Source organism: Phaethon aethereus, assembly GCF_964289735.1.
Source record: "Phaethon aethereus genome assembly, chromosome: 5".
Lineage (NCBI taxonomy): Eukaryota > Metazoa > Chordata > Aves > Phaethontiformes > Phaethontidae > Phaethon > Phaethon aethereus.
Window position 1 is genome coordinate 38,634,023 of NC_138579.1, and position 19,259 is coordinate 38,653,281.

Here is a 19,259-nt window from a genome sequence, read left to right on the forward strand (position 1 = left end):
AAGAATGAAGCTTTTCAGAACAGTAGTTTCGTTTTAGGCAGCTGCATGTATTAACATACTGTTGGTTAGTATTTCATGTCTTTAACAATATCCCTTTTCCTGCACTTCTTACAATTATCTCTCTCAGTTTCTGCAGGTAGTGCAAAATTTTCCAAGTGGTAAATTTGCTGAAGGTCAGAGTAGAGGGTTGCCTGGATGCTGTGGCTGGAGGATTGCAGTCCTCTCCTGGGCTGTTCTCTGCCTTCCAGCAACTATAAAAATTAATTTCCTTTCCCCCTCTCCATGTCTGTTTGCAGGTTATCTTGACGAATCAGATTACCACATCATTGAGCAACAGCGTTGCGATCCAGGCAGACCTGGTGTCTCCAGCTGATGATTTGTCCTTGTCTGAAGGTAAGAGATCCCTTCTATCAGAACTGAAACTCTACACTGACACAAATACACATTGTAACTTGCAGTCTTCTGTTGATATACAGGGCTCTGTGAGGGTCGAGTTATCAAGTCTAACATAGAACAGTCTGGGAACAAAATTATTTTTCAGTTTCTCTGAAAATCCATTTATAAATAAAAAGAAAGAAAGTGTATTAGCTAAAAGGATCTGTCACTTTCTAAGGGCTGGGAATGAATTTTTGAGCCATGTCAGTCCTAGAACATGTTCCTCAGCATTGTACTTTCATTCACATGCTTTTAGAGCATTATTTTTTCAGTTTTCTGAAGCTGCTGCTAGAGTTAATACACAGGCTAGTCTACAAATTTGATCTTATCTAACGTTTATCAGTGATTCCAAAGAGAAACAGCCAGTTGCAAATGAAGGAGAGCAAATACTCAGTCCTGTCCCTTCCATTGTGCTTGTACAGTGCTTCAAACTGCAGCTCTCAATATTGTGTGAACGTAATGTGAGGTTTTGTGTGATGTCACATACTACCTGACATCTTCATGTTTCTTTTTTCTGCACAGTATTACAGACAAGTAATAATAATTGGGGGTAATAGCGAGGACTTACTGTCCCAAGAAGAAAAGATAATTCTGAATCAAGGTTTGCAAAGTAATACAATAATTTCAGCTTTCCCCACTTGCAAAGAATAGTCAGAGTACAGATCAGGGACATCAGGGATAGATGCAGAGAAGTTTGCTATTTAGAGTTCAGTTCATGCATAGACCCAAACATATGATGTAAAGCAATTGCTCATCTTTCCTGCAAAGGCATGATAATCACATGTAGGCTTCCTACTTTGTATAATATGGGTATTTCCCTTCTTTCTCTCCTTGTTGCACTTTATGGTGGTTCTGGTCAGCTTATCTTTGTTCTGGTTGATCACAAGCAGCCCTCTCAAGCTTGTCTAAGTTAACACAGAACAGTTTGGTGGCAAAACCAGCTAAGCAGTGGTTAAAACTGACCTTATTTCTGCAACTTATTTCAATGGACAAGAGAAGGAGGTTGAAGATAGATTAAGCAGAATGTGAAAGAGTAGTAAATAACTTCAGTGTAATTCCTTAACACTGATTGATATGTTTACTTCATGATTTTGTCAATAGGAGTTTGGGCCAAGCACAGTCCATTAATTCATTTTGGAATAGTGCTTGTGGATTTTGTTGGCTCCATTCATTGCCAAAATATCTCTGAAGTTCATTGCTTGAATATCGCTCCCTACCTCTGTCAGAAAGAGTTGAAATTTGGTAACTAGATGTGGAAAAGTAAAGCATTGGTTTTCATCTTTATGATTTCCTTCTTGGCACAAAGTTGTTGCACATTGTCTCATTAAATGCTCTTGATCATAGTACTTGTGCTTCTTTTTGTTCTTCAGAATTGCTCTGTATGAGCTTCCTCTGAAAAGAAGGGCATAGCTGACTCTGAAGTGGAAGTAGTAAGAAAATATGTTCTCAGTAAAATTTTTTTTTTCTTGTGGTTAAAATATTTGAAGTCTTTGGAAAAAGCATGGAATAGTTGTAATCTTCTAAATTTTCCTGCAAATATGAAAGCTTCTCAGTACTGTGTATGAGCATAGTTCAATAGTATTCTGAAATTGAGACTATGTAAGAAATGATATGATGATTTTTGTAGCAGTTACAGCTTATTAATGAAACTATCATCTTGTTCTAAACTCTCTACCACCATTATTTTTCACCTTTTAACCCAAGAATGAGTTAAAATGTGTTGGTGCTCTTTGTGTGCATTGTTTTCCTTTGTTTCTCTCACTCCTTGTTTTTAATTAAGAATCTGAAGTGGTAAAATGTGCCAGCATGACACTTGTTGAAAATGGAAACCTTTTTTAGCCTCAGAACAAGAACAGTACACGCAGCAGCAGTGCAGGCTCCTTTGGTAATTCAAGTTTTATCAAGGGATGCAGTGGTGATAGACTCCTTCTCTCCGTTCCCTCTTCTGTCAGCTAACATTGACGTGGCATTTGCATGCTGTGTTGTATAATGGGAGAGCACAGTGTGTCTCCACACTACAGGGTTTTCTACTTCTGTCTTTCTTATCCATAATATGGCTGCTTCTGGATTTCCAGTTTGCTTCAGTTTTGAGCCCATGCTGTCTACCTGTGAGAAAAAGTGGAATTTCAGGCCCATTCAACATTTGTTTTCTGTATTTATCTTGCTGTCAAAAGATACAGGTGTGGCCAGTGTTTTTCTTTTGTAAGATTGAGGTTTTGACCTGTCCTGAGAAAATTCCCCTCTAATTTATTTCACATTAGCTATTGAACAGCCTGAAAGTAACAATACTTTCATCTTCTGACAGTCTGGGGTACTTTAAGAACCCTTAATAAATTAGTCTTCTAGGATTAGTGTGATATTCATAATCCTTACTGCTATTTTGTAACTGTAGAATTTGCAGGAAAGAGTAGTTAGGTGAGTAGCCCAAGCGCACAAAGTGGATATGCTGCAGAGGCAGGAATAGGGGCCAGATTCATGGCTGGGTTCTTCCTTCATTCTTCCTTTTCACTCATCACCGACTACAGCTGAATTTGAACCAGTGACCTAGATGTGAAAGGACCCATAACACATTATTAGTCCTGTAAGCAACTCAGACCCCTTCGTTTGTGTATGTCTAATACGTTATTTCAATCCTATCTGAAATCAGAGTCCTGTCGCTGTAGATGGTTTGCTAAAAGGGTAGTCTTTCTCAGACGGAGGCAGAAAGGAAAATTTCGAACTGAATGTGCTACTAGAGAGAAGTAGCATGTTGCAGTGGCTTTTGTTTTTGCTTCTGATTGTGCTTTAGAAGGGAATTGCTTGGGTGATGTGTTAGGTTAGGCAAGAAACCAAGGAAGCTGTTCATCTGATGTGTGACTGAAAATTAATCTGATGAACAAGCTGAAAGGACATTGTCAAGCTGTTTCAGGCTCAAAGCTTGTATTCTGTAAAATTGTAATCTAGTGAATGAAAACTTGTGTCCTAAAAATACGTTAGATTTTTGTGAGAACATTAAAGGCTTTATAAAAGCAGTGCTGGCTGTAAAATCCCACCACTTACATAGAAATGTAAGAATTCTTAAACTGTTTGTCGGTATTTCTTGTAGGAAATGGTTATGTCCAGATAAATTCCCAGATCTGTGCATACTTCTATTTCAAGACAGAAAAAAAAAAAAGCTTATTAAAGTGCTGAATAAAATATAAAAGTTTCTCTGCCTGTGGGTTGAGTCCTTGCATTCATTTGGCCTTTACATACTTGCCAGTTTATCATCTCAAGGAGTTAATTAAGATCAACAATGTTTTTCTGTAGCTCTAAAATTCTCAGGCACATAAGGCTGTCACTTCTTCCTTAGGAACCAAACTCAGTTTTTACTTGTAGCTGCACCATTCTTACATAGCCATCTCACAAATCCTGTCATCGGAGGGGGTAGACTGGAGGATGATGTGAATACTGCTATTTCACCTTCATCCTTGCTTTATGGAATAGCCTGTGTTTAGCTCTTCAAGTCAAAGACAACTTTGAGAAGCCTTAAAGTTATTTTAGATTGCAGAGAGGTCAGATGAGCCCAGGACTATCACTAGGCTTGAAGGTGTGGCCTGAAGAATTAATGTTTAATTATTTAAATGTGTAAAAAGTAGCTCTTACCCCAACTAAAATAATTCCTTTAATAATAAGAAAAATATATTTAAGCTGCATTAGGCTAAGTGAACAGTAGAAACATAGTGCAAATGTCCACAACAAAATATTTTGTATGACTGTTAATGGATGTTTTTAAACAAGTTATCTGTGGCTATGACTGTACTATTTTTGTTATTTTTGCAAAGTTCACATGACTGGATTTTACCTAATGTAGAAGGTTGTTAGAAATTAATTCTAAGCCTGTGTGTTTGAGCGCTAGCTGAAAGGTGGAATTCATGTGTGTGTTTGTGTGCTGCGAAGAGATAGGACACTGTGACCTACCTGAGGTCCCTTCTAGTCCACCAGTACCTATCCTATTAATATATCTGCCAGCTGCAAGCTCTAACTTCCTCTCGCAGACATGAAAGCTGAACTCCATCTTTCTTGGAAAAACCTCCAGGGTGTGTTGGTATGAACAAGAACAGCATTCCCCTCCCAGCGTGCACAAAGCGTCGAGCAAAAAAAAAGGAATGCTGTCTTGGGCTTCTTCAGTCTCAGCTAGCACTTTCAGATATTTGTTTGGAAAAGTCAGAATTTTTTTAAGTTTAAAATTGTCTGTAAACTTGAGCTGGTTCTAGGGAGGCCAGCATTCAATCTTCTGCCATTTGTGTTCATCAAGCGGTTTGTCGTAGCATTGTATATTTTTAGTGCATCGTGTGAGCAATGAGTTTAGTCTGACCTTTTCATCTTTGTTGCTGTGATCTTGAATTCTTTTAAGCTGTTCAGCAGAAGTAGGCTTTCGTGTTGTGGAGTCTGGAGGAAACGAAGCTACCAAAATATCTCCCACCCACAGGATTTTCCTACTTCAGGGGCAGAAGATTTGAAGCTGGAATCTTCAGCTTCTCTGCTTTGCTTTGCCCTTGATCTCCTGTCAGATTGTGCTTAAATCATTTTATTCTTCAAGCCTCAGTCTACCTTTTTTTTAATATGGGGATATATTTTTATTTTTCAACTTCTTTTTCTTTCTCAATATTTCAAGATGTTCCTCAGGGGGAAATAATTATTTGACCTGCTGTTCACCCCAGAGTAAGACCAGTTCTGTAGTTTAATACTTCTCTCCCTTCAAATCCCTTTTTTCAGTCCTGGTGCCAAATGGAGAGAAAACACTGAAGGAATTACCAAGAGAACTGAGGGGCCCCCCAGAGATCAGAGGCTGTTGGTTGGTTTTGGTTTGTTTGTTTACTGATTTATGTATACACTTATGCTTAAGGTTGGACCTGCAGGTGACTTAATAAAAAGAATATTCTGTGAGAACACAAACATACCTGTTTTGCAGGAACCGTGAACTTATGAATGAAGCAGCTGTTAAACAAGTTTCTAAAACATTTCTTCTTTGTAGTTTTAAAGCTAATGCAGAATAATGCATGTGCTAGTGAAGTGCTCCAGCATGATATGAATTTAAATAGATTAGAAAGTATCATAACACTTTGGCATGTTTTAGGCCTTTAGTATTTTAGCTGAATGCTCTGTAAACCTATTCCAGGCTGGTTTACACAATTTTGCGTGAAAAAGGAGATAGTTTGTCTTGGATCATTGAAACAGTGATGTTAGTTAATTATAATAGTGGGGTTTTTTTAATAGGACAATTCATAAATTAATATCCCATCTTTTTCATATGCATCCACTGTGACTTTCTGAGACCCAAATATTTGGGAATAGTTACTAAAACTCTTTTTTTGCTTACCATTATGGAATAATCTGTATGGAGATTACTAGGCCTGTTTATGAAACTCAAGAACCATGTGGCATGGTGCAAGAAGGATCTTTGCAGTGACCCCTTATGGAGACCCTGTGAAGGAAGGTTAGTGAATTTTAGATGTGCAAAAAGGCAATGAGTACAAGTGACACTAGTGGTATCGCCAGATTATTTGGAAGGTGGATTCCAACAATTAGTCTATGCATATTGAAGAGTAAATTTCCCAACTGAGACTGGTGTGCCGATGTGAACCCTGAAGACTAAAACACATCCCTGAAAAGGTAATGGAGTTCTCTTCTTGTTTTGTGGCTTATTGAGATAGTGAAGTGCTACAATCTATCTTTTGCCCTCTACAGTCATGATGATACAGGGAAGTGTAGTGAGATTTGCCTCTGGTTTTACTTTGATATGAATTGCCACTTCTCACCTGATGGTTTGGTTGCCACTGGGGCCCAAGGTCAACTACACTCCTGTGATGGGGCAGGAGAGCTTGGTGAGCCACAGGATTGTGCCTCCAGGTCTGAGGCCTCAGTATCTCTGACTTTCCTGTAGGAGTTGATAGAGTTACTCAGCTCACTGGTTCCTGTTCACGTGAGCTGTAACGGAATAGCTGGAATTGTTTCTTTCTAATACTTTATTTTGCCACTGGACTTCATATCTCAGCGAACTTTTAAGAAAATACCCCAGCATAGACCCTGTAATCCCTTTCACCAGCTAACAGTGCTGTGGGAAGCCTTTTGTTCCTTTGACCTTTCTGTCTTTGAGTTACTTCTCCAGCTTCAGACCCTTCATGAAAAAGATTTAGGCCCACATACACTGAAAGATGAGAAAGGAGCTCATCTTCCTTAACATGCTAGAAGCCAGGATAGTATGTAGCACATCCACTTCAGGACAGGTAAGCAGTGGGCACCAAGAAAAGGAGGGACCATGATAAAACTCATTAATACATGTTGGAGGGAAAAATGAGCCTTCTCAAAATACGGTTTCATTCTTGTGCTTGCACTGTGTTCATGTTTCTGGTGACTGTGTGCTCCTAGCAGTAGTGGAGTCTGCACCCCAATGCTTTGGTAGAAGGAAAAAAGCCCTTCTGTCTGTTGAGGACTCCTGAAGGAAGTGCACCGTCATTACAGGGCCTGGAACAACTGATAGTAATGATTAGGGGAAATGATACTGTGATTGTTTCTGCATGATGCTGGGTTGCGGTGGTGTATGGAGCAGTTAGATTTCACGATAACAGTGGTCATGTCAGCCTGTACTAATTTTGATGCTATATTTCAACAAGTGGGAAGTAGTGGCATAACATCCAGCCAAATTTTAACGGCTTTTTAATGAAAAGATAAATCTCTCAGTAAAACAGTGTTACAGAGACTGTACATGTCTATGGAAGTTTCAAGCTGAATGACATACACATAATCACTTGATCTAGACTACGAAAGGGTTGAAAACTGTCAGCAGGAGTATTCAAAGGCCTCTATATATCAGCTTAAGAGATTCTTCATTCCTCATTTCCTAATTGCCACGATGATAGAATACAAAGTTTTACTGCTTTGTTGTGGTTTCTTTCTGAATACGTGATATGTCTTACAATCATTAATCAACAATTTGTAATCCAAAAACCCTTCAGGTACATTTGCTGGGAATCACTCATCTATATAATCAGAGGCATGATAACAGAAGCGCTTACAGTCATAGTTGAGTGGTTAGGAGTTACCACCTCTTAGCTGCTAAGTAACTTACCTCAGCTGAGAAAAAGTGCGACCGAGTATGTGTTGCACCTTCCAATGCAAAGTAAGATGGGTTAGCATGAATCCTGCTACACACACTAGTTTATGCTTGTTTTCCTTTAACTGCAGTAAGCTAAGAGTGTGCACGGGTCAGTCACCAAGCTTAGGTTGATGGCATATAGCTGTAAAGCATTGTAACAAGATTGCAATTGGTCATCTTCTTACGTCCTAAAAATGTTTAAAAATAAGATTAACTCATATTTCAGTGTGGGTGAATATAGAAACTATGTTCTCGTATGCATTGGAATTTAGACATTTGTTTATATCATAAAAGTAACATTAAGAGAGCTAGTTATTTAATGGTAGTAATTCCTTCTCCATCTCCTTTGCCCTTTCTTTCCATCCTGTGCAGAATAGAAAAGATCAACCTGCATTTTTACTGTGGTCCTGCAAATCAGTGGTATAATCAGAAACACGAGACATGGTTTGGCTCTAAATTCCTTCTGCAGCCCCACATTCTACCCCAGTGTTGGTGGAACTGCTGCAAACTAACTTACCTTTCAAATTACATTGTAAAAAATGAATTCAAGGATAGGAAAGAGCTAAACACCGTTTGTCCCTGTGCACAATGACCAATTAAATTCTCTTAACTTACTGTGAGTTATCCTTAAATCTGTATAAACAGAGGCTGAGGAAAAAAACATTGACTCTTCATCATTCCACAGCATTCAGTCCCATTTCTTGTGGAGTTTTATAGTAGCAGCAGTGGTTCTCTCTTCTGCTGGGACTGGGAGGGATCAGAAGGATTTCTGTACGTGGGAAAACATCACTGCAGGAATTATATTTGTCTTGTGGCATTACACAAAGCATATGGCTCACCTGCAGAACTTGAACCAGTTAGGAGTGACCCTAGGTGCAGGTGTTATGCCAAAAGAGATGCTGAGGATGAGGGGAGAGAGGATGATTTCAGAGTCTGATGCTTATGTTCTAGTTGGAGTTCCAGCTGGGTTTCCTCTGGGTTTACTGCAGGATGTTTGAAAAAGTGGCTCCTTGTTAATCTCAGGCAGCCTCTATGACTGATGACTCCCCTTAATCGTAAAAAGAGCACATTGGAGTTTCTGCTTAATTTGTGTGTGTTTCCTGCTTTATTATTGTAATAATGATTTATTGTCTTAAATGATAGAAGTTTTATAACCTATTACCCTTTTTTGGAGGTTGAAGCTGTGTTCTCTGGCATGAGAATGAACTTCTTCCCAGTGACTGTCTGCTCCTAAAACGTTACGTTCAAACCCAAACATAACATGATAATAAAAAGACAGTATATGGTTGGTGTGTTATCTCTTAATTTAATGAAAATAGGCAGCTTGAGTATGAGCAGATTTTGCATGCTCCACATGGGCAAAATTAATCTAATCTGGATTCTGCTTGTCTTCTCATAATACCAGTTATACTAAAAAATAAAAATAAAGGAGCATTCAGAGAAGAGCAACCCAAGTGATCACAGTGCTGTACAGAAAGATGGGTGAAGAAATGGTAGAAAGAGGAAATGCCTGGGGCTTAACTAAAGGATGGCTTTGTTTATAGTAATTTCTACTCTCCTAAAATGTCCTGCTGTTGCTCCAGTCTCCCAGGCAAGCTGCAGTCTACAGCAGATTCCTGCCTGAGCTGGTGCTGAACTTGGTACATCTCTGTCCCGAGGAAAGGTAGAAAAGACAGTGGCTCAAGTATGAATAGCTTCACTGTTAACAATGGAAAATTTGTCAGGAAAAAGCAAACCCCAAAGCAGATGCTACTACTGGGTAGGCAGCCATGATTCTTTGGAGTAATTTGAGCCAGTCTGGTACCTGGCAGGGGAGCTGTTGTTTCAGGCTGGCACATGGATATGTAAGGGAGTAGTCTGGGCACATTTTAGCTGCATATCAAGAAGTTGTTTCTGAGCGTGAAATCTGTTAGACCAGCTGTTCCCAAATGGTATCTGTTTGTGCCTCTGTTTCTGGTGGTGAACTCACCCCAGCCGAGCTTGCGACCCAAAATACTAACATAAACAATCACATCTCTGTCAGGCTTGTGACCCCACTCTGTGCAGCTGTGACCCTGCTGGAGGTTATGACCCCTGGTTTGGGAATCGTTGGGATAGACTGTCAGATAGTCCTGCTGGGGAAGCGCTGATATGCCCCATCCAGGCCAGGATCATCACAACAAATGCCTTCAGATCTCTCAGTAATTTGTAGGCCCTTGCCTCCAGTTGGAGAGTGCAGCCTATTAGAGCTGACATGTCGCTTTGGTACATCAGGAACATCCCGGAGATCAAAAGGTCATAGTCCTCCCACGCTGCTGCAGCTTTTCTTCATGGACTCGCCTCTTCGTCTTACTTCCCCGTCAGTTGGCTGGCAGCAAACCCCAGCTCTCTTGCAGCGCGGCTGATTCGGCCACAACTGCTGGATGTGTACCAGCTGCGACTTCTGCCCCACCACCCCTCTGTCTTGCTGCTTCTCCCAAGCCACTCTTTCCAGAACGGTTGTCCCTGAATGCTCCTTGCCTTAATGCAGGGATTGATGACTCTCTCTCTCTGCTGAAATAATTTGAAGTTATATTCAAAGTAATTAAAAGCTATATAGAGCAGTGCTAGTGGAGGTGGGCTAAGTCTTCCCCTGTGTTCTGTTAAACGAATTGTGATAGTCATATACCTGTAGATATGAGCACAATCTTACAGATATGGGATGCTGGTGGAGAAATCATAGAATCCTTAAGGTTGGAAAAGACCTTTAAGATCATCAAGTCCAACTGTCAACCCAACACCACCATGCCCTCTAAACCATGTCCTGAAGTGCCACGTCTACATGTTTTTTGAATGCCTCCAGTGATGGTGACTCCACCACCGCCCTGGGCAGCCTTTTACTGCTCCTGCTCTTGATCTCTCGGGCTGGATGCAAATAAACAGAAAGTGGCCTCATGTGATTGCTGCTGTGGTCTGCAAAGCCTAGGGTCTTTGATAAGCCATGCAGACAGCCTTTTAAACCTAAAATGCCAAGTTACAGATGTCCTCATTAGAGATCTGTTTTTTGAAAGCACTCATTACCATAATGTAAAATAGTAATATTTTAATAGCTAACTGACTTGATAGTCCAAGGCCATTGACTTCATAGTTTACAGTCATGGAAGTTCGACTGTGGCATCACAGCATGACTCTGACAAGGGGAGGAGCCCGCAACAGATAATTTATTTTTACTTACTTTTTTGTCAGTAGATCTTGGAAATTGACAATGATGGCAGGAAGGAAAGAGGAGGATATGGTACAGAAAAATATGACAATTGCTTTTCGATTAAAAAATGTATTGCCTAAAATTAGCCTGAATTCAGTCTGGGCAAGTCTTGTTTCAGAGCTCTATATGGAGGTCTTTGTTTAGAGTTGTTGCTGGACTGGTTTTCTGTCAGATGCTTAGGGAGCATTCAACTGAAAATGAGAACATCAAAGGTTGTGGAGCATGTAAGCTATGCAAGGAGATAAAGTCAGAAAATCCTATGTTATAGGCTGGTTACTGTACACGCCACTCCCAAACGAAAAAATTGTTCGAAACTTTCTATCTGTAACTTGATCATCCCTTAAAAACTAATTACATGTCAGAAAATGGAGCATAAAGTCTCCTCCATCTGTCCAGGTTGGATATGGTGCACAAAGGAACATATCCTATTCATGGTACCTCTTAGGTAATCAGATTAATATCTCCTGAACTGAATTTACCCTTTTGATACTGAGTCTTTCATATGCTATGTTTCACATATCACTTTCTGTTGAAGCTCTGTGGCTTTTCAGTAATTTCCTTGAAATCTATATGTGGTATGTCTTGCACTCTTTTGAGCTGTTCTTGGGACATGCATCAATTAAATATGTTTCTGGCACTCTCTTAATGGCATAGTTTCCCTGGAGTCAAAAACTGCTCCAAAAACTGAGATCATTTGTTTAATTTAAAAGCAAAAGGGTAAGGAACTGCAATTTCAGGCTTCAACAGCTATGCCCCTGTAGCTTTGAAGGAAGGGAAAAAAAAATCTTGATGTCTTACACACACAATAAATAAATTATTGAGTTCTTAAAATATCTGATTTCATTCAGTTTTTTGCTTCCCTTGCTTATCTTTTAATTTTAACTCCTTTTTTTATTTGATAGATTTCCAACTTCTTATCGAATTTCATTGTTTGTTGATTTTGCTTAGCAAACCAGTGGGCTTGAGTTTTGTCATCTGTTTGTAAGGAAGATCTGTAAATGATGCAGGATAGTTCTTAATTAAAATTACTGATAACCAATCTGAATCCAGAATTGTATTTTAAGTAGTTGAAGCTTTTGGCTCTGTTACATTCTGGCAATATATACTGTATAGCAGTTGACTGTTATTTTTTCAAATACATTGAGAGTAGAGGTACATAAATTCCCATATTCTACCAGATCCCTCCAGTAAGACTCATTCTGTGTCTCAAATAGCTCTTCACCTGCATCTGCAGTGGCGTTTTCATTGAGAACACTAGTGTGGTTTTGAAACAAGTCCTCAATGATCTTCGCTTGCTGCATGTTTGTTTATTATGTGGAATGGTTTTGATGCACTCCAAATAGAGAACTTTTGTAGGAAATTAAAGCAGAAGTTCCCCTCCACGCTAGACAGGTGTGCTCAAAACCATCATGGAGGCAGAAGGATCTAAGTCAATGGCTGGTCCTCAAACCATAACCAGGCCAGGGATGTTCTCACCAGGGAATCGGTGCAGGCGAGTCTGGATCAGAACAACAGTGCATATACAGGGTAGCCCTAGGGTGGATCAACACCAACTCTTTTGGCTGGCTGCCACTGTTGTGCCAAATTTATTCACTAATGTAGATTTGCTTCTTAAACAAACATATGAAATGTTTTCTCTTGCATGTTTTTATGTAAGTCAGGCAATACAGCCTTCTTCCAAAGATCAGTGGGAAGGGTTAGTAATAAGCTGTAATGCCTGTTGCCTGACTCTGGTAACTTGTGGTTACTGAGCTCAGGTAATGCTGGATCACAAGAAACTACAGGATGCATTTCAGCAGGATACCAGCTCAAATCCTACCTGGTAGGATTTGACAAGATCATTTGTGCTGAAGCCTGAGCTGCCGTGTCTTTCATTTACTGTTGTTTATGCGATGAAATACAACATTCTGCCTGCCCTTGGCCTATAGTCACATCTCAGCTGCAGTGAGCATGTGCCCTGGGTACCAAGTTGCTGGGTCCAATTATCCTCAGCATCTGGTGCTGAATGATCTTTCATAAGTCCCATCCAACTCCCTTTTTCCTTGCTGTTCCCTCTGTTTTTAACTTTAAATTGATAATATTGATGTTCTGTTTTAAGAGTTGAAACAGCGGCTGTCATGTTTGAGATTTAGTTAATGTTGTTAAGTTGCTACCCACTGAAAACTGCTACCCGCTGAAAGACAATTGACTAAGAAGATGGGCCTGTAATCTTTTTGAAGCTTTAGAAGTCTGTAAGTCTTTTCCTGTTAGTGTTCAGTAGGAATGAAATTTAGAATAAAATTCAGTGCCTTCAAGTTAGTATAGTGCTTGTCAGTGACTGAACCTGAATCTCAATAGGAAAAGTTCATGGTGGATTCAGGTTAAATGCCAAAAACCTCATGATCCTTGGAGCCTCTAGTTTGTTCTGTTGACTGTTCAACCAGAATAAACACAAACTAGCAAAGACTGGTCACATTATTTTCCTCCAGGTTAACATGAGGTAACTCCAACCAGCATGGGATCAAACATGTCAAGTGCTTTATGTCCCTAGAGTTCATTGTCTTGGCTTATGGTCAACAGCTGCCCAGTTGCCCTTTTCCTGAGGGTGCATCTGCTTCTTAGTCACTGCTGTGATGATCATGTGAGCTAGAGTGAAATGAGCTTTTGGGATCCCGAGGGTTCCAGCAGCAGATGAGACAGAGGCAGAGAGGTCAGTACAGGCTGATCTTTCTGGTTATTTACCATGAATGGTATAGATATATCCTAAGATGAACCTGCCTTCTGTTAAAATAAAATGTCTTTTGTCTAGATGGGAAGATCCTATGGGTGAGAGGAGGCTGTATCACCTTCATGCCACTCTGACTGTGTAAGGGACTTGGAAAACTTATTTTAATGAGCTGTGGGTTTCCCTTAGGTAAGGATACCTTGCTTTCCTCACTTGTTATAACAAGGTATTTGTGTCCAGCAGGCTAAATAGTAATTGTGAGCAAGTCAAATGGCACGTAACAGGGCAGCTCAGCCCATGCAACTTAGGGCAATTTTGAGTTTATTATAGCTTCAGCCCAGGATTTGGTTGTTGTTCTTTTGCATCAGTATTTAAGGTGGTAGAAATTCACCTGCTATTTGGTGTAGTGCGATTTCGAATCATATGCATTTCAAACAAATAAATAAATAAATGGATACAACTTTCTGTGTCTGTAAAACAGTAGATTTTCAGTGGACTTCAACATGATAAAGTATTTCTTATTTTGATTCTGCTGAAAATTTTTGTGACAACTGTGGTTTCAATGAAAAAATAAGTGTTTTATCAGAAGTGACGTGTTCTGTGGAGATGTGTTTGTGCTGATAAAATAATCTTGAAGGCAAGAGAGGAGACAAGACTGAGGTTCTTGATCAGAACTAGAGACATGCTACACAAAATAACATCTAGGTTATTGTCTGTGTTTCTTTTTTTCCTCTCTCTCACCATTCTTGGACCCTCCCACCCAAAAAATGTTGTTTTGCAAGGTTTTGCTTTTGCTAAACCAGTGAAGAATAAAACAAAAATAAAATTGTTTACCAGTTGGCCCTACTTCTTAGCTCCAAAATTATGTGGTGTTTGTCTTGCATTTTGCACAGGTACCTGTGGTAGTGGTGTGCCATATTCTAATGCTCCGATAAATAATTACCTGCTAGTGGTCGCCTTGCACATAGAGTGGTGAGCAATCCCTACACTCAATGGTGCCATTGAAAATGTTTGAGAGCTTGGTGCCCAGTTTCAGCAGTTTAATTGCTAGTGATGTGTTATTGCTTCAGAATTTAATAGATGTTTCTGGGTATGATAAGGTTGGTTTAAACCTGCATGCTTTTTAAAACCGAATTTGTCGCTTCCTCTTTGCAGTGTGGTTTCCTCCTTTGGTACCTTCAAAACATTGTGGTCTGGGCTGTTGGGTGAGGTGACATGTCCTATTTACACTCGATTGGAAAAGACTGCGTCACAGGCACTTGAAGCTCTGTGGGATTTTCTTAGTTCAGATGCTCAGATGTGGCTTCCTGTCATCACCTGGTTACTTACTTTGAAGGCTAAAATGATCTTGCTAACTTCAGTATTGTTGTCTGTCTTAAACTTTAGAAGACAACAGACATAGATTTTAATGTTACCTCTGTGTGCTACCTGTTGTGAAGTGAGCACAGTGATAATCAAAATGTTACACGGCATACTTCCTCATAGTTAACCTCAGAAGAAAGCCACTTACTTGTCTCCTTGGCTGCTTCTGCTGCCTTTCCAGTCTCCTCTCCATCTCCAGGGCCAAAATTCCATATTGATTGAATTATTGTGGAAATCATGCTCTTGTTGACACACAGCCCTTTCAAACATTAAATCAAGGCCTAGTGACACCAACCCATGTCAGTAAAAAAAGGCAGAAGGGCCCAAAAGGAACAATCTTTTTTACCCCTTAGCCTTGTAGAATCATGTGGTGCTCTGACTGGTGGTGGTCAGTATAAACTCTTCAGGCATGGGGCTTGTGCCTTCACTGTCTAAGCTTTTATAGCCCTGAGCATCCTGTTACTATTAGCTAATAAACCAAATTATAATAACTTTGTTCATCCATTTTTATCTTCTTTTGTCTCGCTTGACCAGGTAGTGGCAACGGAGTAGATATTAATACAATATCCTTCCTCTGCCCTGTCTCCGACGTCATTAGAGATGTCCTGTGCTTGCAGGTTCTGCGATCAGAATGGTCATAACAGGACAAATAGACCAGGAAACAAAGCTTTAAATGTTTATCCATATCTCTTAATCCACCAGCCACTAAAAATGTCCCTGCCATGCTTTTCTGCAATTTCCCAAATCCCTGCAAAAGAAAGCATTAAAACAGCCATATGGTAGACATGTTTAGTTGGAGGGCTCTCAGTCAGCTTCTTAGCTGATGGAACTACAGAGCTCAGCATACAAAATAGTGTCATTCATTGTTTATCCTCAAAATTGTAGGAGAAATGTGTCAAACACTGCTCAACAGAGTGAAGTTCTGGAGTCTATGTTGAGATGGCTTAGAGGCCATAAAGGTTTTCTGTTTTGTTTCAGTTTTTGAGTTGTTTTTTTGTTTTACAAAATCAAGCCTTTAAGAATGAGACCTTTCTTCACATTAGGCTCCTGGATAAATTGAAGTACTAAAAAATGTTTGCCTGTACTTTTTTTCTTCTTTTTAAAAAAAATTTACTTTCTTCCCTTATCCTTCTTTTTTTTTCTATGTCAGACTTTAACATTGCTTCCAGGTTCTTTCATGTTTCCTTCTGCATTCTTCTGTCTGCCTATTTCTTTCTTGTCATCTACACTCTGAACACTACAGGTTACCCAGAGGAGTTGTCCTGTCTGTATCACTGGGGATTTTCAAAACCTAGCTGGGTAAAGACCTGAGTCACCTGACACCAGAAATGGTCTGACATTATAGCTGTCCCAGCTTTGTGCAGGAGGTAGGACTGGAGACCTCCTGGGGTCCCTCCCAGCTTGAAATCTCCTGTGAGCCTATGATACTACTTTTATGTCTGGTTTTTTCTTTCTTACTATCATTGTCTATATATACTCTTCTTTGGTATGCCACGTTTGTTATACCTATTTATTAATCTATACACAAAGTTACACATTTTGATGAATCTTGAATATGTACTTAATCTACTAACTGGGGGTTCTTTCAAAAGACAGGGATCTTATTCTTTTAGTGGCTAATTCCTTAATTATAAAGCTACTTACTTTGTTATTGTTAAATGGGCTGATGGTTTGAAGATTATCTTTTCTGCCAACTCAGGTTAGTAAATTTTGAGATGGAATTTCTCCTCCTGAAGGCAGGAGGAGAAAAATATTTTCTTTTCTGGAGCCCTCTGGCTGATTTGAGATTGTTTTGAACAGAACTTCAAGAAACTCCACTTTTTCCCAAAATCTGAACACTGCAGGTAGTAGTATCATCATTCTGTTCCTCCTGAAATGAGCAATGAATTTTTTGATGGAAAAACTACTTTTGTTGGTATGCCTCAGATAGTGATTAATAGCATACATGCAGACCTAGGACATCCTAAATTTTGGCCTAATGAGAACCCTGGCCTGCCAAATCTCTTGCAGTACATATCCCCTCATAACTTACAGCCCACTTCTCTCCTCTCATGTTAATCCCAGGATAACATTAAACTACCAGGAAGTCATAGCCCTCAGATGTTGACATTCTTTGAAAAAGTAACTGGGTGTAATGTCAGTGATGAACTTACTGTAACTAACCAGATGTAACCAAGGTGTGTTTAAAAAGAGTGTTCTAAATCCTACTTTATGGTCAACATTAACATTTTCCTAACACCTAATATAGGCTAGATGAAAAGAATTTTGGTGCTTTCAGGATATTGACACGAAAAGCTTTGCCTTCTACTTGCATCTGTAGTTAGGAAAATATTTGCTAAAAACAGACTATAGTTTTTAATAGATTTTAGTGTTACTATAAGGCACCAAGCTGAGAGCTCTGCAAACCATAGTGCCTCTCCTCCTGTCCATGGACCATCGAACACAAGTAGTAGTGGCACAAGCTGTTCTACTGGCTTATCATTGTATTTCATCTTTGATCTAGAGACTGTACATCCAAGCAATTAACATGGAAGCTCAGGCTCCCGTTTAGTCCTTTGCTGAGTTTCTAAAGCTGTTGTGAAGGTCATTGATGATGTAGATACTGCAGTATGTAGTGAAACTGATAAGTTGGCAAATTCATTTTGCATCAGACTGTAAACAACTGTCTGATGGTGATGACTTTCAGTTACTACTGACCTGTACTGGATCCAAATCAGTGACCTAAAGGTGAAACATGATTTCTCCTAGAGCCAGTCAGTTTCTTGACTCGGGCCAAACTAGTGACCCGGCAGCAAAAACTCCGTATCTTACTGGTTCGCCAAAGACTGAGTCAGAGATTCCAAGTAGCTACAGTTGATAGACCTCAGTTTTTTGAGCTTGAATGTGCTTGGGCAGAAAATGCTTGAAGAAGTTGCAGCCAAAAACTGGCAGATAGACCTGATTTTCTGACCATCTCTTACTAACAGTTCCTACCTGCAGGTTCCCTGTGATTCTAGACTTAAAGCCCTGTGTACGATACGTGTATATATATGTGAGTGGCTGTGTTTATACCAAGCTTTTTTTGTTACTTCTATTAGTTTGAGTTATTTCCTTGTTAGTTAAGAAGGAATGTGTATGTAAACAAAGGCTTTTGCTCTCTGTCCAGACTGTTCTCCCAGCAGCCTTGCTGATAGCGTAATCCAGCGTCTGTGAAGTTACTCAGTGATGATGCCGGGGAACCTGCTTCTGGCCTCTGAATAAATCTTGGAGGAGACAGGTCACTGATAAGGGAGAATCATGCTGTTTACACTTTCATGCTTGTGCAACTGACATTGCAAAAGGAAACAAATAAAAGATAATGTAACCTAGTTTTTTAAGTATATTTGTCCTTTGGCCTTTGCAGATAAATATCTGATGGACCATAGGTGGACAGGGTAACTCCATGTGTTACACTCCTCCTGACTGTTTTCATTTCCAAGATACAATCTGTTCCCCTAAAATGAAAGTTCCAGTCTGTACTGAAGATGACAGTAAATGCTTATGACTAAAAAAATTAATAAAATAGGTGTGTATATTCTCCAAAATGTCCAAATGAGGTCAACTATTAGTGCGTACAAGACGCTGGGATGCTAGGATGAAGGGACACTTCACTTCTAAATACCAGGAGCGACTAGTAACTTTTTTTAAGATAAATTTTCATTTGTGAATTTAATGCTGTGGAATGGTGCCAGATCTATTCCATCGATGTGAGGGTTTCCCAGGCAATTCCCAAGATGGACAACAGGACTGAAGGCTTTCCTCTTTTTGACTCAACAGCATACTTGCACACAACTTCTATGGGACATCTTCATGGCTTAATGGGTTATTCCATTTATCTCCTTGTCTGGTTTTTAGCTCCTTTTTAAAGATTAGCCATACTTCTGTGTTGTTCTACTACAGCCAAATAAAGGCAATGTAAATGAGAGGAAAGAATGCAAGTTTGTGCATACAGCTTAAGAAACAGACCTAACCGTGATCCAGAGATTATCCTGGGGTGGGAAAGTAGTTGAAACTTCCTCAGCAGAAGTTGTCTTGCTAATCAGCTCTGGCAAAGAGCCTCTCAATGGGATCCTGATATGCTTTAGCAGGATTACCAAGTGGAAGGGAGGAATGCTGTTTATTACTGTACCCAGAACAGGTAAACTTCTGGTATTTGTGTCCAATTCTGATTCTCAGAATTTGGAGAGGATATGGAAATACTGGAGGAGAGTTCAGAAGAGGACCACAAAAACCAGTCCATGTTGTAGAAAGGCTTTTCCATGTAAGGCTTTAGGAGTTTGGTAAGAATGTGAGATTGCAGATGTGCTTATGCTTGGAATTGCTATTTGGCAGTTCAGTCTTTTCAGTCGTGTGGGCAAACATGTAAGAGTGTGCAGTGACTGGAAGAAGAAGTGGTAAAT

The 19,259-nt window shown here is 39.7% G+C and overlaps 1 protein-coding gene across 1 annotated transcript in view; it reads left to right on the plus strand.

Moving 5' to 3' along the window:
* The window catches only part of RAD51B (RAD51 paralog B), a gene marked incomplete at its 5' end in the record, with an annotated part of 429,021 nt that overhangs the window by 180,019 nt on the left and 229,743 nt on the right, over positions 1-19,259 (plus strand). Inside the window, 1 exon segment of the mRNA XM_082000471.1 lies at positions 297-393. Coding sequence (XP_081856597.1) covers positions 297-393 — 97 coding nt within the window.